Source organism: Danio rerio, chromosome 7 (assembly GCF_052040795.2).
Source record: "Danio rerio strain M-AB ecotype USA chromosome 7, GRCz13ab, whole genome shotgun sequence".
In the NCBI taxonomy this organism is placed as follows: Eukaryota; Metazoa; Chordata; class Actinopteri; order Cypriniformes; family Danionidae; genus Danio; species Danio rerio.
Window position 1 is genome coordinate 35,488,419 of NC_141027.1, and position 24,768 is coordinate 35,513,186.

General features: G+C 37.4%; 1 protein-coding gene across 4 annotated transcripts in view; it reads right to left on the minus strand.

Annotated features, from left to right (window-relative positions):
• Positions 1–12,648: 12,648 nt before the first annotated feature.
• slc6a2 (solute carrier family 6 member 2) overlaps positions 12,649–24,768 on the minus strand; it is a 32,398-nt gene continuing 20,278 nt past the window's right edge. For 2 of the 4 annotated variants that reach the window (XR_015495888.1, XR_015495889.1), the window contains exons 8-16: positions 24,176–24,300; positions 23,890–24,002; positions 23,454–23,582; positions 21,504–21,603; positions 21,033–21,133; positions 18,821–18,988; positions 16,131–16,202; positions 15,581–15,945; positions 12,649–14,848 (exon numbers count right to left, since the gene is read on the minus strand). Coding sequence is in view for 2 of the 4 variants with exons in the window: in XM_087261482.1 (XP_087117608.1) it covers positions 15,922–15,945; positions 16,131–16,202; positions 18,821–18,988; positions 21,033–21,133; positions 21,504–21,603; positions 23,454–23,582; positions 23,890–24,002; positions 24,176–24,300 (832 nt within the window). In the remaining 2 variants the exon portion in view is untranslated. Of the gene's footprint in view, positions 15,946–16,130; positions 16,203–18,820; positions 18,989–21,032; positions 21,134–21,503; positions 21,604–23,453; positions 23,583–23,889; positions 24,003–24,175; positions 24,301–24,768 lie in introns of all 4 variants that reach the window. The other 2 variants (XM_087261482.1, XM_087261483.1) reach the window with 1 other exon arrangement.

Here is a 24,768-nt window from a genome sequence, read left to right on the forward strand (position 1 = left end):
CGCGGAGTGGGTGTGCTGATCCGGGAAGCACGAGGGTCCCGCGGAAGAGCTGGAGGAGAGCGATTCGCTCTGGCTCCGCACCCTGACTCCGGAGAGGGGGCTGGAGGGCTGAGGGAAGGGAGACCGTCCCCCCAGCGCTCGTGAGCCACTGGCGAAGCACGTAGAGTCTGCGAGCCGGAAGGCAGCGCGTCCCGGACTGGCAGAACTCGTGCAGTCACATCCGGGGAAGGGAAAAAGTGCTCTTTTACTGATGTTTTGGTGGCACTGAAAAGTACCGTTGTTATCGGGGCCCCGGCCTCCAGCGGGGAAAGAGCAAGTTTCCTCTTCTCCGGATGGCCTGTCTCAGGGACGCTTCGCGGTCCGTTTACCGGACTTAACGGCGCCCTGGGCAGGAGGGGCTGCCTGCTTTCGAGGTGAACGCCGCGCCCGCTTGGCCGGAGGCGCAGGCGGGGGCGGGGCAGCACTCGTTGGCGGGCGCCCTCGGCGAGGAACAGCGGAGGTGGATGGCTCGGCGGGCGGAGCGGGCTTACGGCCACGCCGATAGATGACATTGCCCATCGCATCCGACTGCTCTTTCACCGCCTTGAATTCCTGGGTGAATTCACCGACGGTGTCGCCGAACAGGCCAGCCTGGGATATGGGCGAGTCAAGAAAGCGAACTTTGTCAACGTCGCGCATATCGGCCAGGTTTAGCCAGAGGTGGCGTTCCTGAACCACAAGTGTGGACATCGTCCTCCCCAGCACACACGCGGCGGACTTAGTAGTCCGAAGAGCATAGTCGGTCGCGGTGCGCAGCTCATGTAATAAGCTTGGGTTGGACCCGCCCTCGTGCAGCTCGGCCAGCGCCTGCGCTTGGTAGCGCTGGTAGGTGGCCATCGCGTGCAAAGCAGAAGCAGCCTGGCCCGCAGCCTTATAAGCTCTGGCTCCGAGGGAGGCAGACAACCTACAGGCTTTGGACGGGAGGCGGGGCAAACCCCGCCACGTAGAGGCGCCGCACGGACAAAGATTGACCGCGATAGCGCGCTCCACTGACGGGATCGCCTCATACCCCCTGGCAGCTCCGCCGTCAAGGGCGGTGAGGGCGGAGGCACTCGCAGCACGGGCAGAGAAAGGTGCCCTCCAAGACTGCGTGAGCCTACTGTGCACTTCCGGGAAGAAGGGGACGAGAGGCTTCGAAGGCTTCGCCTTCTGGTCCTCTACGTAGCACCCATCTAGTCGGTCCGGCCGCGGAGCTGGGGGATAAACCATCTCCAACCCCACGGCCGAAGCAGCCCGGGAAAGCACGGCTAACATGTCCGCTTCAGGATCCGATTTGACAGCGTTCACCTGCCCGGAGGGGGCGAGCGGGTCCGGATCTTCGTCGGACAGTGAAAGCCCACCCTCCGATGCCGCGGAGGACATCTGATCTCCGGTGTCAGCGAGTGTGAGAGCTACCATCTGGTTAGACGGATCACTCTCACCACCCGAAGCTTGGATGGAGCGCCGTGAGGAGCGAGAGGTCCGCGAGCCCGTGGGCGGCGGATTATCTCCCGCTGAAACCCTCAGATCTGCCCGAGCGCCCGCTGCTTTTTTAGAACAGGAGGCAACTGGGGTGGCTCGCTCTCTTGCGAAAGTTAGCCGCGATCTTAGCTGTGCAACGGTCATGGCATCGCAATGACGACATGAACCGCCCGCGAGCACCGCATTAACATGCTGGACCCCCAAACATGCAATGCAGTGATCGTGTCCATCATCCGGAGCCAGGAAACCCCCGCATCCAGAAACGCACAGTCGGAGCGCCATCCTGAAAAGGACGTGCTGCACGACTGTGTTGCTCTTTTAGGAAAGTTGCAACTATACGCACCGCTCTGGAGGACCGGACCCAAAGAACCGCAGGCAAGGGAGTAACCCAGCTCGACCGTCTGCCACCGCGAAGACCCACTCTGGACCGGGAGACACACTCGTTCGCTCTGAAGTGCTGATCAGCAAGAGGAACCCTCATCGACTCACTCAGAAAGGATCTGAAGCGAAAAGGATGGCGTCTGCTGGCTTCAGGTGTGCTTATATGCTGAGATAATTGCAGATGTCGCACACCTGCGCAAGCTTACGCTGCCAATTAATTTCATTCATTGGCCCGTTCAATACTCTCCAGACAAGCGGCTTCTGATCCGAATCCTCCCAATGCGTGGATTTTACAAATCAAATCCACTTATAGTGCTGAAGTTCCCCCCGAAGGGGAACTATGAGTCGTCTCTTTTATAGATGAATCTAAACACTGTACACTAACAGATTTAAGCCTTAGCTGGATACTTCACTTCACTTAGAGCTGTGTTACAAACTACATGGAGGGCATTTTCAAAAACCCATAATATGAGCTCTTTAATATATGGTGAAAGTAAAGTATGGCAGATTATTTGTTTGCTGACATGCCTTTTTTAGTGCTTTATGAACCAATAAAACCTTCCAATTATGGAACAATGTTAAAACTTGTTGTATTTTCATTACTGTTCTATGAAATGCATTACAAGGAAATGTACTGTATATAGCATGTAGCCACATATATTGAAGCTTAAGCCCTGCCAATGCCATTTCTTTTGAAGTTTGAGAGGTTTGTGTCAGTGATAGCTGTGTGAAGTCACAAAAAAGTTATGGTTCTTGAGGGAGTAAACAGGAAACACAGCTGAACATCACCACAAATCTTTGCCCAAGAGAGCGGAACAGAATCATGGCAGAAAGGAATGGTTGGTAATTAAAAGCACCCTCAGTGGTCACAATCGCTATTACTGTGAATTCCTCAGTGTGCAGTGGCCACAGTATGTGCTCATCCAGTTGGAGAGTTTTCTTCTGACCGACTTAAGATCCATCAGCCCTGCATTAGCTGCTTATTCTCCATAATTTGCTAATCTATAATGCTAAGGCTCTCAATCATATGTATGTGAATCTCTGAAAATTTCCATGAAATATTTATTAAAGTCTGATAATGTGGAGGTAAATTTTAGCTAATATTTTATGTTTTATATATATTTATTTATTATTATTATTTTTTAATTATTAATATTTTTCACACTTTTTGAAATAGCATGAATGGAAAATGCACAAACAAGTCTCCTCAGTTTATGTTAATAAACAATTTCTGAAAATTACAATTATGTACAATTTTATTCATTCATTCATTTTCTTATCGGCTCAGTCCCTTTATTAATCTGGGGTCGCCACAGCAGTGATGAACCGCCAACTTATCCAGCAAATTTTTACACAGCGGATGCCCTTCCAGCCACTACCCATCTCTGGGAAACCTCCACACACACATTCACACACACACTCATACACTACAGACAATTTACCCTACCCAATTCACCTGTACAGCATGTCTTTGGACTGTGGGGGAAACCGGAGCTGTACAATTTTATTAATAACAAAATTGTAACAGCAACAATTACTTTCATTATTAATATAATTTTTTTAAATTCATAACCTTATTAAATTCTTATCATAATTATACTAATTTATTCAGATTTTTAAGCAAATTGTTTAAAACTAAAAGTTGTCATCTTTAGTACTTGCATTTTTATGTTTCACCAAATATCTAATAATCAAGTAAACAAAATAGGTTGCATTCTTTTTTCTTTTTTTTAATACAAGCTTCAGGGAAAGGGTAATAGTGCATCCACTGTTTTGAATTTCAGCAGAAAACAAGGCTGCAGTGCTGCTACACATGCACATGTTTGGCCCACCTCACTGGAAACTAAATGGAATATTAGAATCTACCGCAGAACAAAATTCCACATCCCTCATGACCAAAATCAGTTATCTGCAGTCAACCTTGCAAAGGTAACTCACTTTTCCACCATAGCTGAACTTAAAGTCCACACTTTTACTCTCTGGCACAGACTAAAAAAATAATCAAAGGGAGTATTTACTCTACTGAAGAAAAACATTGATTCCTGCCTTCCTCTGTTACACCCCAAATAATACCTGTTTAGAGAGGAAATGCCCTGCAGTGACCCCGTTTTCTAACATTTTGAGATGTAGCCTTCTTATGAAAATCCATACAGTAGCCCTCACAGAAAATAGCATCTCCTAACAGTGTTTGGCAGCAGCATCTCCACTGGAAGCAAAACGTTTAATTGAAAGTCCCCATGACATCAAAATGGAAGTTTTTGCCTTTTGTGATTCAATTTTGTGATCTTTATGCTGACAAATTCACACTTAGATATATGCTCCATACATGTCACAAGATACATTACTTTAATGGCATTATTTGGCACTTCAACTTCTCATCAATTTTAGCAACCCTTCATATAATAGGTGCTTAATCTGCGGCTGAAGTATTTCACTTATCACTATTTTCTAAATTGTGAAAAGCATGTACATATCGTGGATAATCAATTCAGACAGTGTAAAGGTACTTTTCATTGGGGTGGTGTGTCTGGTCTTGTGAAAGCACACAAAATGCTCAAGTCTAGAGAATAACAAGTCAGCACAGAGCTTTATAGCTTTAATAAACTAAATAGTGTTAAAGAAAACAAGCTCCTAAAAATGCATCCGCATAACTATCTAAACCGAAAGAATTAGTTTGTACATTACAGAATAGACCTTTTTCTTGGCAGCTGCATGGAGGGCGCCATAGCGACCAGCGTCTTCTGGTAGAAGGGTTAGAATTTCCATTTACAGAATTTACAACTGTAATTTGCGCTCCGAAAATGTGAAAAGCCGTTATAATGTGTCAGATGTGGTTCAAGCGCTAGAGAAAACGTTCTCCTAGTTCACGCATCTGCCGTCAGAATACAGTGTGTGTGTGTGTGTGTGTGTGTGTGTGTGTGTGTGTGTGTGTGTGTGTGTGTGTGTTTCCCCAGCCTGTCAGCTGTTAGCTCAACGGCTCTACAACACGCACACACACAATACTTCACTGCATTATAGAGGAAACCAGATTACTGGCATGAAACTTAGCAGGGCAGGTAACGTTATGCAAGTCCTGCAATTTACAAAAAAGACCAATAAAAGTCTGTTACTGATACTCTGCTGGCTGATTTGCTGTTCATTGTAATCGCGAGCCGTTTAGGTTTAATTTTGTGTGTTGTATTTACCACGGTTTGTGTTTTTCTGTCGTTTCAAAATGACACTAGCCTATATTTTCACTTTGTCACAGTTTTTAAATCAGCATGTTAGTGGGACAGTACAGTAGGCTATGTGTGTGTGTCAAACATTAAGGTTGAATTCCATTTGTTTGGGTTTGTTATATATTTGAAAGAAAGAGAAATTGTTGACTTTAGCGACGACAAGGCTTCAAGATGCAGTCTGAAAACGAGGGAAAATGCTTCACAGCACAGTAGTTGATTTCCATCGCATTTTTTAAAATGATCAGTCCAGGAAGTGGCGCTGATCGACAGCAGTGTTAGTTCAAAGATGATAAAAGCGAATAAAATAGATTAAAACTATAATTTCAAGCGGTCCAAATGTGACTGTGTACACACATCAGCTGCCGACCGGAAGTTCTTAGCATAATGGGTAATTTTGCGTTCTAAGAAAAAGGTCTATATATATATAGTCTAGCCCAAAATTATTCGTACCACAGGGGCTTGACAACAGTATATTTGAAGGACAATTTTATTGTATTAGTTTGGTTCACATTCCATTGGTTAACAATGAGAGAGTGATTTAAATGTAGTCAATTCAACATGTTCCTAAACTGGTGTACATTTTCATTTGTAACCAGTAAACAGTGAATTTTAAGGAGACACAGAATCACAATGCCATACATGACAGTAGTTTGAGGAAAGCTGCAGAAGGCTAGTAGTCTCACACTAGAAGTTAAAGTAGAGTTTATGATTGACTATAACATGTCCAAACTACTAAACTTTACATCACTGAAATTCCACCACCACAAAATATATGCTATAACCATCTAACCTGGATTTTTTGTCTAAAAGTTCTGTAGTGCTGATGTCCTGAAACAGATATCACATATGGTTCGGTGGATCTGCAGTTGGTCATTATAAATAATAATTGCACATCTGTCAGAAGCATCAAACAAAATCGAGCAATAAACAGCTTTCTAAGCTCGGATTGGAAGAATGGAAGGAAAAAAAACACGTTTTTAAATTAATTTTTGCACACAAAAAAATGTTTGCTATTTGTACAAACAACTTTAGAACCCAACAGCCCAACTCTAGAGATTTTATTGGGACAACATAATTGTAGAATGCTCAATCCACTTAAATCTGTAAAAACTACAAGGTTAACTTAATTCCTTTATGTTGTCCCAACACAAATTGATTGTGTGGAAGCCAGCATCTTTTACAGTGTATAAACAACATTTTAATTTCCAAATGCTTTGACTCACGGCTTAATCATTTATCAATTCAGATTAAAATGGATTCTAAAATGCTTAAGGTTGTGTTTTGTTTGTGGTGCTTAAATCGAAAATGAATTCAAAGTCTTTTATTGTAAATTGCTATCTGTGTAATTAAAAATAATGAGAGGAATTATCCGGAGATGATTTACTGCCGGGGAGCTCTTCTTGTTGTCAGCAGGCTTTTTCATTTTGGCTTTTCCTAAATGTTGAATTAATCTTCTTCGGACAACAATACACTCTCTGTCTCATTTGGTGGATTTAGGTCTTCTCTAGCTGTCGACAGAAAGTATAGATTTTATCAATGCGGTCACATGGATTAATCTTCAGCGATTGGATTACAAGGAGAGAACAAGGCCCTCAATATGAAGAGAACCAAAAAACCTCTTTAATTGCATTACGGCTGCAGAGAGTCTGCAATTAGCTCGCTGTCTGTGAAGAGCCGACTTGACTTTTATTGGCTAAGCAAATTTGATGAAAGTTTGTGGTTTTGACCTTTTTGGTGCATTAAGCAAGAACACAGGGCAGACCACAGCAGATAAGATGAATAAGAGCGGTGGAAGAGGAGAGAGAGAAAGACATAAGCAGAAGGAAAGAGGCTGGGAGAAAGTGTTATCAGCACTGAATATCTTCCTGTATCAGGAGCACTGGATGAACAGAGTGCGGAAATTCAGAACAGGTCATCTCTCTCTCATCAGTACAGGATATACAGACCAGAATAAACGAGTTTAGCAGGATTACAAAGCACAAATAAAATAAAATGCAAGACCGCTTCCTGCCGCTGAATTCATACACAGTAGATCATTCTCAGTTCTTATTCTGAGGATCACCACAATGAAGAGCTTCTTTCAACTTTATTCAAAGTGTCCAGAAGGTTTTCTGCACTGTAAAAAATTCAACTTGAAAAAAGTTGAAATTACTTGCTTTTTTTGTTGGTTTGGCAAAAAATGAGATTTTAAAAAGTCTGTACAACTACATTTAACATGTTTACTTAGCCTTAATCAAACTTTTCTTCAGTTTGAAAAGATAAGTTTTGTAAGCAAAACTTTGCAAGTTCAACCAAAAAAAAAGCTTCTGTAAACTTGTTACTTTAGTTGAGTTCGTCTCAGACCTCTGCACTTGAAAAAATAAAGGTTGCAGTATTTCTAACCCTACCCTCTCAGAAAAAAAGGTATGGTACCTTTTCAAAAGGTACAGATTTGTACCTAAAAGATGCACATTAATACCCCAAGGGTACATATTACCTAAAAAGTACGAAGTATTCCTCTTAAAATTTGTAGGTACTAATCAGCTTGATCTCACAAAGAAATGTACAGTAAGCATTTTATGTTTCGTCAGTTTAGTGGCTAATTCATACTAATTCGTATGAAAGGAGGCATGGCACCCAACCCCACCCCTAACAGGGGTCAAATTCATACCTAAATGAATTGGTCAAATGATGAAATAGTAAATCAAAATATATCATACCAGTTTCTTGTTGGGAGATGGAAGCTCATGATGGACTGATTACTAGGACTATAATGACACCTCATTCGCAGAGACTCTTTGCTGAGTCTTGTTTTTCCTTGTGAAGCTTTACAAAGCATTTCCCTGTTTGCCCTGCCATGTTTTGATCCTTGTCTTGTTTACCTTTGTTGTTTTGCGTCTTGTGCTGTTTCTAATTCTGAGTCTAATAAATGTTCTGTTAACATTTGTCTCTGTTTTATTTATTTATTTAATGACAAATCATTTTTGGTCAGTGCAGCTGAGGTTTTTAAAAGTTGTGTAAACAAGAAAAAGCAAAAAGAAATAAGAATTAAGGACCTTTACCTCGATAAACTACTATTTCCTGCTTAATAATAGTAAAGTAAGAGTTGGATTAAGCATTAGGTGGGATCAGGGATGTAGAGTGAGATCATACTTAATAAGTACTAAAAAGCCAGCATCTGAATAATAAGTAATAAGACAGCAGTTAATAATGGGAATTGGTACTTAAACTAAAGTGTTACCATGTCAGCTGTCAAAATGTCATTCTATACTCACCACCTTCCAGATTTTAAGTCAATACAGAACCAGATTAAAGTACAACGCATTCATGGATTAACATCTTTGTTGATCCTGGAACAACATCCTAATTAGCTAATAAGATTTGGGGATCTGTTTACAGTTTCTGTTCAGTTAAAGCTTAGACTTTTATGGTTATTTGCTTCTACATCTTGCCTAGTCATCCAGGGGTAGTGATTAGGTTTGATCTTATTTTCGAACATGACGTTTCAAGTTACCAAAATATGTTGATGCAGAATCTCATTTAACTCTGCCAAAATCAGAATTTACACTGCCTGATCAAGACAAACTCTAAAGAAGTTTGCACACTGCTGGCAAAAAGTGACATGCCATTTCTTTCCAGTTTGAAAGCATTTTGAGTTTATGCGGACCAGCAGTGACACTGCAACACTGCCCACAACACAACAGCAGCTACTGAAAATCTCACCCTGCCATTAAATAGTTTTAATTGAATTACAATATGTTTTTTGAACAGAGCAATGTTGTTTTCATTTTTTTAAAGGAACAGGCTCTTGTGCCCAAAGACCCCTTAATAATTAATAACAAAATAAAAACTATCAATATAGTTAATTTTTACAAACCTGATACAGTAAGTAATACTTAATATTAACAATAAAAAAGTCAACTAATTTTAAAAGCCTCTACAAATTTTCTATTTGTTCAATTTAGTCAAACTAGCTAATAGCATTCAACCCACTAGAAATCATCCTTAAAGTATGTTAATCATTTTGCAATTATTCATACGTTTTCAATACAGCTGTTCCAGTGACTCACGCAGGATGTGTTTATTATAAATTAGTATCAATTTTGCTAATGTTTGCTTAATGTGTTTTTGAAAATCTCAATCTTGAAAAGTAATTATGACAAACTCTACTCACAGCACAGAGACAGAATGTTAAAGCGCTGCCGACCTGCTGTCTTTGCTTTCAAAAAACATGTTTGACACTTTGTAGTTTGTAGAGGGATTTGTCAGTATATTCAGCTTTTACCTCTCATGTTGGTTGTCTTTTAATTTTTTTATGTTTTTATTTGCATGATGTGTGATGTTGCTTGTCTCTTCCAGTCGATGTCATCTCTCTTTTGCAGAGGCCTGTCATTTTCCTTTTTTCATTCATTATTTTTTCTCCCAAGATTAGACAAACTGAAGCAGAATAAAGCCTCTAATCTCCTTTCAGGCACTTAATTCCTGCTGGCTCTTGCTCATGTAGTCTGTCTGTCTTTCAGACTAATTGGCATCCTTCCCCCTTTTTTATCTTTTTTTCCTAAGCAAATCATTAAAATCTTTTAATTTCTCATGCCAGGTCAAGGGTGCATTGCTTTATTTGTCCTTTATAAGATGACCTACTGTGTGTGTGAACAGAAAAGAGTCCCTTCAATCAGTCCAGAATTTTTACACCCAGACACCTTACTCAAATTTTGCACAGTGTACCCTCAAAATATTTCTTTTTAATGAACTCGACAGGTTTCTTTGTCACTTTTTATATAACTACCGATACACCTGTTTATTTCGGATCACTTACATAAAATGCATATCAATTTGTTCACACTTTATTTTAAGGTAAATTCTCGCTTAACTATGACTGTTAGTTCAATAAACCCCTAATTTCATGCCTAATAATAGTCATTAAGCTAGTACTATAATCCAATACAATAATGACTTACAGAAACGTCAAAAGCCTAATTTTTTTCTCACATACTAATATGATCTTTCCAAAAATACCCATCAAACCTAAATCACTTTAATCAAGAAAGTATTTCAGTATTTCAGAAAGTCTTAAAGTATGTCCAAAGTTACATCAAGTGACGTTAATTACTATGTACTAACATTTAAAGTAATCATTTGGTACTGTGCACTAATTATATATGCATACAGGTTTTTTTTTTTTTTAATTGTAGGCTACTTATGTTTACAATATATATATATATATATGCATGTATTTACATCTATAATAAATTTTTTTAATTACATTACTGTTGACCCATTCTTTACACCTTAATCCAATTTAAACAAACTAGTTAAGTTTACATTATTAACATTATTATTAAGTTAACATTATTAAATTTAATTTGTTTAAATTCAGCTTATATAAATTGTTTGTAATCACAAACCTTACATAAATGAGTAAAACAATTTTTCAGTGTACCCATACCACCAAACCGACCTTTAAATATACCTGTGTCACCTCAGGAGTGTCTTACGTATTGTGCAATATTTAATATATAAAATTTACTTTAAGAAAAGTGGTTCCAAACAATTAATGTAGACTGAATTTAAACAAATTAAATTTAAATTGGCCCAAGTTAATTATTTGCAACCAATTAACTTAAAAATGTTTAGTAAATTCAGTAAATAAAAAAATAATAATAAAAAAAATATATATATATATATGTGTGTGTGTGTAGCTAAGCAAGTAGTCACTAATGAATAAAGCTGTTAATTTAAAAAATATAAGAAATATAGTGGGACCAAATTATTTTACAGTAATAAAAAATGTTTGATAATCGTCTTTGTTATGCTTAAGAATATAAAAAATGAATATATATATATATATATATATATATATATATATATATATATATATATATATATATATATATATATGACCTTTATAGCCACTCCCTTTGCTGCGAGTGAGATGGTGAGGAGGATTGATTCTATTCTATTCTATTCTATTCTATTCTATTCTATTCTATTCTATTCTATTCTATTCTATTCTATTCTATTACACTAGCTTTCAATTTCAGGTGAAAATATAGTACAATACTGAGGTAAAGTTTGTAGGAAGTTCTGGATCATTTTTACTTTAAACCAGGGGTCACCTAACTTGTTTCTGGAGGGCCAGTGTCCTGCAGAGTTTAGCTCCAACCCTAATCAAACACATCTGAACAAGCTAATCAAGGCCTTAGGTATACTTGAAACTTCCAGGCAGGTGTGTTGAGGCAAGTTGAAGCTTAACTCTGCAGGGACACCGGCCCTCCAGGGCCAAGATTTGTGACCCCTGCTTTAAGCAATCAATATCCAACATTGCATAAAATCTGAGTGTGCACATGAATAAATTTGCATGCAATAAAAGTAGTATCATTGTGGATAGGGTGCATTAAGAAAAATTGGCAGTTGCTTCAGTTGTGTTTACTATTTACAAATCATCTCCCATGGCTGCATGGGACATTAAAGTGTCCCTCATATGCACATTTCAGAATCTTACCAAAACAAATCCATCTGGACACTTTTTGCCCACTCATGTTTTATGACATGCTACTCTTCTCGCATATTACAGGCTCTCATTTTCTCACATATTAAAATGCTATTTAGAACACAGCCAATGAGCACACACTGTTGATGAGGTTGGGATAAGCTGTCAGCTTTACTGTAGAAAATCAAGATTTGTTTATAAAAATGCTTTGTTTAGTGTCTGTACTACAAAATCAGTAAGTTTGTTTAATGTTACACTACAGACTAGTCAGTCAGACAAATAACTGTACACTAAATTTCACATAATACACTTCACATAATACACTTTTTTTTACATTATTATGATTTATAGTTGTGAAAATTTGTATTTATCATATATAGTGTTGTTTACTAATTGCGGATCCTAAATATCCGGACAAAAATATTTAATGTTGGTTCATGTAATACATTTTAAAAATGTTTTTGCTGGGCCAATGTTTTTGGAGGTTTTTTTTTTTTTTTTTTGCACAGCAAGTTAACACATTTGCTTTGTCATAGTCTCTGATGGTCACATGACATTCAGGTAAACAAACAAAAAAATCTGTTCAAGTGTTTATGACTACAGCTGTATCTTTAAATGTTATTGCTGGGATTGAATTAATTATCTTATCAGCTCCCTGCAGCACTTTCACAACCCCCAGTTTATTCTGGGGAACCTGATGTAATGTACTTTTTAATACACTTGATGTACTTGATAACAATGGAGGTGCTAATTGATTTTTCTTATATTTTAGATAAACATGGTACTAAATAATCAAATCAATTTGATAAATTAGGTTAAAAATAATCTAAAAGTAATCACTTTTTAAAATTACATTACCTAAAATATGTCATCTATATTGCTACTCACTAAAATTTCAGTGTAATCAGTAATGGGCTACGGTTTCTAAATAATCTACTACCCAGCACTGGCTAAAGCTCACAGTATGTCCTGCAACAAGAACAGGCACAAAAAGGAAAGACTGGAAGCAGTGCTTTCAGCCTCTGCACAGCAAAACATTATAAAACACACATTAAGAAAAGACCAATATTGAGTTCTATCTGTATGTGTACTGGAATTGACTTTATTGTTATAATGTGCATATTTTGACTTCTTCATATATATTTGTCACTCACAATCAAAAGGACGAATTTTTAGTTGTACACATTATTCTGAAAGCATCACTCAGAAACGCCAGAGCTGCTCCGTTTACATTCATGTGGTTATGTCACCCCTGGTTACACGGAATAATAGTACATTTCTGAATATTTATAACTTTACCGACATCACACAGCATGATATAACAGTAGACACTTTGCTTAAAATGTTTTACATTCACGTTTTATAAAGAATTTGATACATACAATATTAGATATATAACAAAAGAATAGATTTGTATCTCTTTATATTTCATATTCGAAATATGTTGCTTGCTTCCTACTAGTGATCGTGTTTACCATCTTTTTTTGTATTTCAAATGATTGTACACAAATAAATTAAGCACAAACAAACATTAAGGGAGTTGATTTTGGCACTTTGAAATTTTTAAATACTTAAAATGAGAAAGCCACAGTGAACCACAAAATGTATGCGTTATCTTGAGACAAAACAAATACACAGATCAATGATCTTGACTGGATTGAGAACCTAATTTGTTATCTATACTCGCACACTTACATAGACACGCGCGCACACACACACACACACACACACACACAACCCATAAACAGCCTGAAATGTTCAAAAGGACCATGTGATAATGGGAATGTACCACGAAAAGCTCAATTACTAGAATTTTCAGTGTACGGTGTAAATAGATTATCGATGCAACTTTTGTCATATCAAGCACAATTCAAACTTAATAGCCCAGCCTAGTGTGGCCCAAGAATGTTTGACATGGTCGGCAGGACTTTTAATTTAGAATATAGGGCCAGATTTACTGAACAGATCAAATTAGTGCAATCTATTAAAGCACCAATGTGAGTTTGAACTCCTGCAACAATGTGCAAATTAAAACATAGATGTTCTCTCAGCTCATTTCCATAATGACCGATGCAAATTAGCATTGGATTGCAAGCAAACAGAGCCAGTGATGATCAGGTGCAGGTAATCTACTAACAACACAGATGCTGAGACTTGAATGGAAATTAAAACATGGATAGAAATTAAAAAACAAGCTTTAGGACATCACATTGCAAGATTTAAATACTCTCCTCCAACAAATCTGTTGTCTGCAAGAGAAAGTCCAACAAATTACAATGCAGTAAGATCAGCTGCAAACAAACAAACCAAAAAAAAATACAATGATAATAAAATAAAATGTCCGTACTTTTCATAGCTTTTTTCTGTCTTAAGTAAACCCTGAATATAGTATTTTTAATGCCAAAAGAAGGTGTCCACAGGAACAAGCTGTTAGTAAATCTGGCTCATAATTGTTCTATTTAGGGGCTCATAAGGTCCTCTCATACAATATTGTTTATTCTTGAATCGACACAAGGCAGCGAAATAAACCTTTTAATAATTGTTCCTCTGCAAGGCATAAGTAAATGTTGATCCCTGGACTCAAAAACAAAATCCCTTTTTAAATATTGGCCTATAAGAAGAGGAAGCTCTAATCTAAAATCTGGATATAAGTTCAATTTGATAGCTATAAGTATAAAGTTCCCTTGGCGTGAAGTTAATTGAGACTCCCTCTCAATGAGGTGCTTTAGTCATAAAGAACATGCATGCACTCTCTTCATGAGGATGAGTGACTCAATCACAGGAAGTTTATGGCTAGATAAGGCACTGACACAGTGGTGTATGTCTGCTTTGTGAGGTGTGTCCAAAAGGGAAAAGATGTGCTCGAGATAATTTGTGGTGGACCCTTGATGTAAGCCAGCTGTTGTGAAACCAAACCATTCTTGGGAAACAAGGTAAACTGTGAGAAACTCACAGCTGCACGCTAACATATACTGTAGCAATGGCTCAAAACTCTCCAAGCCTGTCTAACGGCGTAAAGATTTCCAGGAATATCAAGGGGGTTTCCATTTCTTAGTGTGTTACCTAGACCTACAGTACGAATACGGTGCAAGATAACCTGTCAAACCCACTTACTCCAAATAGACACACATTCAACTTCCCGGCCATACAGAATAATATAGCTCTAGTTTGTTTCGTTGTTTACATTTCACAAACAGTTACAGAAATGCAAACCTATGACCCCAAAAAAAGTGTTTAAAAGGAAAAAGTGACACTTTACTTGAAGGGGGTGTTCATAAGACTGTCATGACACCTTTATAATAATGATAAAACACGTCATCAATGAAGAATATATATATTTTTTTTTAATTTATTATTAGTATGATAACTCATCAAGTGTCATTTGCTCAGTTGTAAATGTAATTTTAAATGCAAAGATAACAATTTTTAAGATGTCTTTGTCATGACAACTTTACAATACCAAGACAGCAAAGCTTGTCATAAATCTGTCATAAACATTATCATTATGAGACCATTATAGTTGTGTCATGAATGATTTTCTGATCAGTTTTTTCAGTGGAACAAAATTAATTTGTAATTAAAATTAAAATCAATGTGTCAATACTCTGTCAAACAATTTAATAACTGCATTGTTAATATGTTTAATGACATATTAATGGCAAATTAAATTTTTACCTTTGTAGTTGTGGTCGAGAAAATGTTAAAAATGTGGTTGACAATATATTAATGGCCTCATCAAACATGTTTACAACAGATTTATGACACATTATGTTGTCTTGGTAGTGTCAAGTTGTCATGACAGACAAAATTTATGATGTATTTATGTCAGGTCATGATAAAGACATCTCAAACAATGTCACCTTTTCATTTAAAATGACAACTGAGTGAATGACACTTAATAACAGTTGTCATAAGAAGTCATAAAATTTCATTCATATTTATAACATGTCATATTATGTTAATAAATGTTTCACGACAGTCTTATGAACCGCCCCTTCAAGTAAAGTCTCACAAAAGTGGAACATCTTAAAAGTTTTAAAAGGTTTCTGATGTTTTTAGAGAGATGTTAACACTAAAATGCAATTGTATGATTTTAAAAAAGTATAGGCGTAACATTTATTTTGCTTTACAATATAAAAAAGTCAAGTCAACCACTGAACACAAATGGAGCAGACCGGACAGTATAGTGTGTGGTTGGGAAACGCACAAAGCCATCGCATCGCTCTGTCCTTTTCTCAGGGGATACTTTCACATGGCATGAGACCTTTGCTGAAACCTTTCTCTTTCACACACACCACATCTTCTCCAGCATTCAAGTAGCATTAGAGAGGTCATTCCCACCTGACTGCTTCATCAGATGGTTAACCAATGTTTGAGCTGCAAAAATAAGACAAAATGAACAATAAAACATGTAAGAATTCTGTTTCTTGGCAAATAGGCTTCAATCTCTTTACTACACCGTAAAAATGCAGAGTTGTATCAACTTAGATTTGGAAAGTTGATTTGGTGTTTTCAGATTGCATAGATATATTGAGACTTTTAACACTGTACCCAGGTCTTACCTTGAACTGTCTGACATTGCCCTCCGCCACCAAGTGATGTTCATGTTCTGGAGTAACACAATACGCTAACCTCTGAAATAAAGGACATCGAACACACAAAGTGAACTACTTTTCCAGGCATAAACACACCACAATAATAAACAACAAATCTAAACAGTAACTTAATTATCTGCATAGAAACAGATGGCAATGTGGCATTATATTCTCCATATCGTATGATAGATGATCTCTGAAGCCATTTAAGCTTGATTGCTGCTTGTGGAAAATATGAGTGTGAACAGTAAGTGAGCCAGATGTCAGTAGCGTGCTTGTGGCTTTGGGAAGTGACACATTTATAGATGAAAACATCTCACATTTCTTGGACCACACCGAGTCATGAAACAGATTTAAGTCATGGAGAGATTTATTGAGGACATTGAACACTTGATGGCCTTTATGAAATCTACTGAAGCTTGGAAGTTCATTGGCCAAGTGTTCTTACTGATGCATGAAAACAAAAGAGTGTGTGAAAATAAGACCTAAAAAAATCTGACGATGTTGTATATTATTATTATTATTATTATTTTTGTGATGAGTGGGACAGGGCTGATCACAGTCACCAGTCAACGTGAAGCCCCTTTCACACCAGCAGAGACTTTATCGCTGTTTATTGACAATGGCTGATGGTTTGGTCACTACTGGTTGCCTTTTATTTGTGAATGACGTTGACTCCCTTACATATAGAATCATATAAAAACAAACATTTGAAGGGAATCGGTACATAAAAAAGCAGCACGGTGGTGATTAGCATGGTTGCCTTACAGCAAAAATGTCACTGGTTTAAGTCTTTCTGTGTGGAGTTTGCATGTTCTCCCCGTGTCTGTGTGGGTTTGCTTAGGGTGCTCCGGTTTTCCCCACAGTCCAAAGACATGCGCTATAGGCAAACTGAATAAAATAAAATTGATTGTAGTGTGTGATTGGAATAGTGTTTCTGTTTTTTCCAGCTCTGAGGGTTGTACTCTCAGTTCTGGGTTGTGGCTGACCTCGATAAACCAGGAACTAAAGGCTGATTTATACTTCTGCGTCGAGTGATCGGCATAACCCACAGTGTCTGCCTTGCATGTTGTCGTGCATTTATACTTCAGCTTGCTGTTTGTGTTGCTCTGCAATTACACTTCTGAAACACTAGCTGGCAGTATGTTTTTATGTTCCTCTGTGTCGGGTTTTCTTCGCAGGTGTTTTGTTTTTTCTGTAGCTAAACTCACTCTTTCAGAGGCAAGAACCAGCATTCATGCAACAATTTTAATCATGAAGTTAACACGAAATGAAAGTTTTCATCTGGAGCTCCTTCACAGGACTTCACACTTGTAAACACTCCCTCCATCAAGCTCGCGGCTCTCAGCACTGGCCACATTTGTCTCCACTACCAAGCTGAGCAACCACAGAACTTGCGCTATGCATCAGTCCCGACGAGGGTTATACGACCGCACGAAAGCTGCTCTGGAGTATACGTGTGTGCTTGATGCAGAAGTATAAATCAGCCTTAAGCCAAAAGAAAGTGAATGGTAAATAAAGTGTTAAATGTCAAGATGAATAAGAATCCAATGCATAATTGTTACTATTGCAGCTATATCTATATATAATGTGCAAATCCCTGTCTGGCTGGGTTCATGAAACAATTAATTTCAGAAGCTTTCAGTTCAGTCTTTGATTTTGTTTAAAGCATACCAGGGCTTTTAGCATGATGGTGGGCAGTCTACAGGTTACCCCCCTGATGAAGAGGAACAGTGAGAACAATAGAATAGAGAAACTCACTGCAGGGCAAAGAACTTAAGCCATCTTTACACTGCACATGACATTTGGACACGCCTGTCTAAATACGCCCCCTTGTGGCAGTCACACAGAATTTTCAGTTTTGTTGTGCACCATGGGAGAGAAGCTGATTCTTGCAGTGTCCGAAATAAAGAGATGCAAATGCAAGAGCCTTTACACTCCATGTGTTTACCATGCTTGAATGAATACAATACTAGAAACTCATAGACCGCAAAAAAAATTAGGAGGAAATGTGGAGACAATATTAAAAAAAATTATATTATTTGTTACTCATTTATGAATAGAATGTTTTTTAATATAAACTTTTTTTCTGATTCAAAAAATTACGAAAAAAAAAAGTATTTTCTCATCTGGCATGTATGGACATGCTTGGACTACACTGGAATACATCACTTCCAGTCGGCCGGTCGCATATGGTCTAGTCGCAGGAGTTAAAATATTTTAACAGATTCGCAGCTCAAATCAGATTCGAATTTTCCGCATATGCAGATAATTGGAAATTTATGACTTCAGGTCTGTCGCTTGTCGTGTACAGTGGAAAGGCAGCTTTGGATCAGTCTGCAGCCCCCAATGAAGGGTATATGTGAAATAAGCAATAAGAGCCTCTCCACTAATGGAGGACCAAGTGAATTTGTCTTCAAGAGCTGAATGTTTAGAACTACAGTATACCTATCATTTCTGTTTTCAGATGAAAATGTGGACTACCCAGTATTTTATGTCTGAATGTGTGTATTTGGGGGTAAATGAAGGTGTAGTGGGGACAAACTTGTACATAGAAGTGAGATACATATTAATATTGTAAAATGCATAGTTCTTATAAATTGCTGTATGTAAAAATATCAGTAAGTAATTGTCAATGTGTGTGTGGGTTTACTAACCTCTTTAAAACTGCTTGGCACACTAAAGAATTTGTAGATGGCGTAAAATGGTACAAACAGCATAGAAGACAATGCTATGCTCCAGCCCAGCATATCTGCCCAGTATGGGAAAACATATTCATCATATGTCAGTCGTCCGGAGGTAACAATGCTGGCGATCACCACTAACTGCACAGAAAAGAGAATTCAGGAAGTACAGAAACAATAAGGAATAGTTCGCTATATTGCAAATTGAGTAAAATTGTCAGCATAGGAAAGCAGTTTTTATTTGCTGAGACTAAATGAATAATAAAACTCAATAGTCTGAGCTGTATTTCCAGTTCAAATGAGGTGACTGTTCTATATGAACAATGAGTAAAACAGTTCCCAGCCATTCTGTAAGTACTATTGTTTTAGGTTAGGTTACATACAGTACAGTGCATTTGGAAAGCTATCAGAGCCCTTTACATTTTTATCTTATATAGCTTTATTCTAAAATTAATAAAAAATTCTCAAAAGTCTACAAACAATAGGTCACAATGACAATGTAAAGAAGTTTATTTGACATCTTTGCATATTTATAAAAACTAACATGGTTTTTTTACTTGTTCACTTATTTAAAATGAGCTGAAAGGAAACAATTCTTGAGATTTCATTGGGACAACTTAATTTTTTGTGTTCAATCCACATAAATTTGTAAAAAGTGTTAAGTTAACTTAATCAATTTGTGTTGGGACAACATTAATGAATTGTGTGGAACCCTGCATCTTTTACAGTGTACGTAAGTATTCACAGCTTTTGCAACAGGTGTATCAGTTTCCACTGATCATCCTTGAGATGTTTCAAAAACTTGATCAAGTTTTACAGTTCCAGATGCACTGCACGTCAATTCTACTTTTAGAAAATAAAATAATATAAGTAAAAAAAAAAACAATCACTCTAGGCATGCTGGCATTCATTATAATAGACATAATTACTGACATATCAGAAAATACAATAGAGAGAGAGGGAATCCTTTTTAATTGTGTGCTATTACAGTGCTTAGCATATAAGTACACCCCTCACAAATGTCTCTTCAAATTAATATTTAATAGGAAGCTAAACAATATTATATTTGTGCATGTACATTAGATTAGATGGTACTGAAGCCAAATCTGGAGCTAATCTAACAAAATAACTTACGATAACAATACAAAAACTAGTACACCCAAACATATATATTAGGGGAACACAAATTAAGAAGTACAAATTAAAAATGGGGAAAAATTAAGAGAAGCAAAAAACTTTAAACTTTAGTTGAAATTTTATGGGTTGTAATTTTTTGGCAATATTTTGCTTGAATTTAATAGTTTTATCTTTCAATTTCTAAATACGTTTGGGGACTAAAAATAATTGTATTAAATAAATCTGTTCAAATGCACACATTCACTGAGAAAAATAATTAAAATATTCATTTTCAAAATGGGGTGTACTCGATTATACTGAGCACTGTATGCGTATAATGTACAACTGAAACCTTTTGAGAAGAAAGCTGATTAAAAGCCATTCATTTGTGATGTTTATACCATTCATACTGCACCATTACAATGCCTACTCAATCTAATCAATACCTAAAATACATCCATGGGTTACATAACTTCATGAGCGAGTGCAACCCCAAGTCTGATTTTCTTTTACAATTACATTAACAATTAACAAAGCCCCAATTCCAGGGTACCAGAAATCAAACCACTTTTTAGGTTAAGTGGTCAAATCAATCTTATACTAACAAGGTGGCAGAGAAATTGACATTCTATTGTCACATTTCTTTTTATCATCTTAAATTTCCTTACATTACACACAGAAAAATATGTGCACGGGTATTTAGAGCACTTTTCCCACACACCACTAGTTTAAGTGTTTCCTCAAATCAATTATTTTAGCCTTGTAGTTTATAGTAACTGCTTTTTTATAGTGAATGCCACTATAATTTTGGTTTGTTTTAGACTCATACTTTTCATTTCTCATTCTGTTTTGAATTCAGCAGAATTTAAAACTTTTGTTGTGAAATAAGGGAGTAATACATGTAAAAACGAAAGCTTATAATGTTTGAAATCACATTTATTTCAGTTGAGGGCTTTTCTATTTTATAATGTTTTTGAAATAACTTATTTTCCTGAAAATTATAGTTATATCCATGAAAGTCAAATGACATCAGGTCCGAGTTATGTACGTTATGTCCATATTCACTCACCAGCAAGAACGCTGGACTGACAAACTTCCAGCAGAGCCTCCAGTAGATCCCTGGTTTGAAGCCCATCATGCGTTCAATGTCTTCACTAAATCTGTCCACGCCTATGGGGCAAAGACACAAAGAAATTAACAGCATCTGGACATCATATCAAGATAAAGGCACCCAAGACCTTTATCTGATTTGTGTCTTCTCTTCTTTCAGTATCAACAAAGATCTGAACTCTCTGTACTGCACTCTCAGACAGAACTGTGTTCGAAAGTTATGAGAAGCGTTGGATGTCAGGAAGCAACACCATGGAATGCAGTGTCAATCTTGAAATGTTTAACTCCTGAGGTTTTGAACTGTTTGTGTTTGTTTGCCTGTATATGTTTATATTCACAATGATGTAATAATAGGCTTCTTTTTCAACAGTAAACAATTTAAAATGAATGAAGATTAAACATGTAATGTATGCAGATCATATCTGCTCACCATAGAACCAAGATACTCCAATGGCCTCAAACAGTACGCCAAACAGAATGGACGTCCCTGCAGCGTACTTGTCCAATAAGGTCAACACGTAGATCCCTCCCTGTAATGACCAAAATACAAGACAAAATGCTGCTGGATAAAGGACTTCTAGTAAGAAATTCATCATTATATTTTTTACATATAATTTTGCATTGTGGACATCAGTCTGTTCTAATGATGTATTTACACACACAAACATATGCACCAATTATTATCCATCATATTATCAAAGTGATCCGCTAAGCCTGTGTATCCACCCAAGCATTTTTTCATAGGCTAACTTATAAGAAGAAAATAAAAGAAAAGAAAAGAAGGGAAAAACATCTTGATGAGACACTATCTGTTTCATGCTGAGAGCTGTTTTTTTTTCTTTCTTCTTCTTCTTCTTTTTTTCAGGTTACCCAGAGTGAAAACATGTTCTTTGTGTTATTTCAGTGCTTTTTGTAGTTTTTTTTTACCCAGTCATCAATTCACAGTGGAAAAGGGGTGGGTCCAATACCACATTCACTAACCAAACTGGACCAATTGGTGGTCTGTCTACTTTCATTCAAAACTAGAACCAGAGCAAGCACTTCACATTTTGTCTACATTTTTATATTCAAAAACAACTATTGGCAAAATACCAAAGGCTGTTTTCAGAAGAGTGGCTGCCATTTTCAGTTGGATAAAAGTGTTTTGGATGACACAAGGACTTGACTGTATGCTATGAAATGATCCACAGTGTAGCAATCCAATACTGATACTAAAGACACAGGCCCCCATTTACACTAATACGTTTTACTTATACCATTGTCGGCGCAATAGCCTAGTGGTTAGCGCGTCCACATATGGTGCAGTAGCATGTCAGGGCGTCCCGTGTTCAAATCCTGGCTTTAGGACATTTCCCTACCCCCTCTCTCTCTCCAACTTCGCTTCCTGTCTAAATACTGTCCTATCTAATAAAAGCAAAAAGGCCAAAAATAAATCTTAAAAAATAATAATAATAAAAAATAAAAAAGATAACGTACCAGTGTAAACTCTCAGAAATAAAGGTATGTGAGCTGTCATTGGGTGGTACCTTTTCAAAAGGTACAAATTTGTACCTAAATGGTCCTTATTAATACCTTTAGGGAACATATCAGTACCCAACAAGTACAAAAGTGTTCCTCTTAAAATTTTTAGTTACTGATATATACTTTTGAGGTACCAATATGGACCCTTTAAGTACAAATCTATACCGTTTGAAAAGGTACCACCCCAGTGACAATTCCTATACCTTTATTTCTGAAAGTGTAGTCAGGGTGATGCGAATGACGTTATAAAGTAAACTGTTCCTTTTGAAGATTTATCAGACGTGTCTTCAGGAGTTTTTTCAATATCAACCTTGCAAAGTCTGAACTTACAAGGAACGGATGCAAGACTATCTGCAGCCATGCCTTCATTTTCACATTAGGGCTTGAAAACTCTGGGCTAGTGTGGACAAAAGACCTAACCGTAGCAAAACTTATGCGTTTTAAAACTAAAATTCATTAGTGTAAACAGGGCCAATCCATTTACAATCCATTTTAAAAGCATATTAAACATGCATTTCATAGTATTCTCAAAATATGTTATGCCTAAACCAGCCCGATCTCATAAGGAAACTTAACTATTTTACATGTTGTCAGAAAAGTGGCTAATTTATATAAATTCATACAGTTTAATATGCAAATGTATGATTTCTTTAAAGGGATCCATGTCCCCAAACCCCACCGCTAACCCTACCATTGGGGAATGAGCAAATCATACTAAAAATGTAAGAATGAGATCATAAAAAATGACTACAGATTAGCCACTAAATCAAAAAGTTACAAATTGCCGTGAGATTGTGTTGGCCTAAACACAGTTAGGTATTGACCCCAAAATTACATTTGACAGTCTAAACAGACTTACATTTGTGACGCACAGAAGGGCCATTAGGAATGTCCCCACAACTGTAGCGAATGTAAATAACTTTCTGTTTCTCTTTAGGATTTTGAAGTCATCAGAAAGGCCAGTGAGTACTGCCTCCATACCGCCCATCTAAACAGAATATAACACAATAACAAAAAAAGAGCAGTTCACACTCCACATTGACAGACGCAGATGACTATAGTTTTTCTGAGCTCCAACATGAACATTCCTCGCTTAATGTTTTCTGGGTATCAACCAAGTGTTTAAAGTGAACTTTTTATGCTTGAAATTTCCTGTCTGAACACACTCCCCGCAGTTTTTATGCGAAAGAATAGTTTAAGTACTTGAAATAGGTGTCTAAGGGACCATTAAAATAATGTGCTACCCATATTCTTTGTACGTACACATAGGCATTATAAGACCACACTTTACTCACAGAGCTGTCAATTCCAAGGGTCAGAAGCATGATGAAAAAGACTATAGCAAAGAATGTAGCTCCTGGTAGTGTTGAGATGGCTTCTGGGTAGATTACAAATACGAGTCCAGCTCCTGCACACAGACATGAACAATTACTGCATAGACCAGACAAAACAACACAAAAAGTGTGTCTGGAGTCACACTCTGCTTAACCACAAAAAGAAAAGCACAATATAGCACCGAAAAACATGAAGCAGCTCTTTAAAGTTATTAATTAAAAAAAAAAAAAATGTGGGAAAACAAACCCTCAGTGGCCACATCCTTTATATTGACTTTATGCTGTTCAGCCATATACCCCAGTACTGAGAAGATGGCAAACCCTGAGAAGAAACTGGTTACGCAGTTTATTGTGCTGGTCAGGATAGCATCCCTGTAAGAAAGCACAAATGAAAACTTTCATTACACCTCAGAACTCAAAGAACTGCTGAGCAGGATTCAGACCATAACAACACTTTAAACCCACAGTCAGGCGATGCCAAAGCTGCGGCTTAACTCCATTGACTCTCTCAAGCCTCTATCATGTCTCGTTTTTGATGGTTCCTGTGAAGTTTGAGGTTCAGCTCAGTTTTTTTTGAAGGCTTGTTTTCATGTTCCCACAACAGTTGCCAGTTGCAGAGACTAGACATTACAATAGCCTTTTTCATAACCAAACAATTTATACAGAGACCAAGTCCAAGTCCATCGTGTCTGATTTGAATCATTTCAAAGTGTGTGACTGAGGGTGGAACCGTTTAGTGTAGTCTGTGAAGAAATGCATAAATCTGGACAGCCGTCTGCTTGCAACATATTGCCATAGTGGCCAAAATGCTAAAGAGGTGAAAAAAGCTGCTGAAAATGA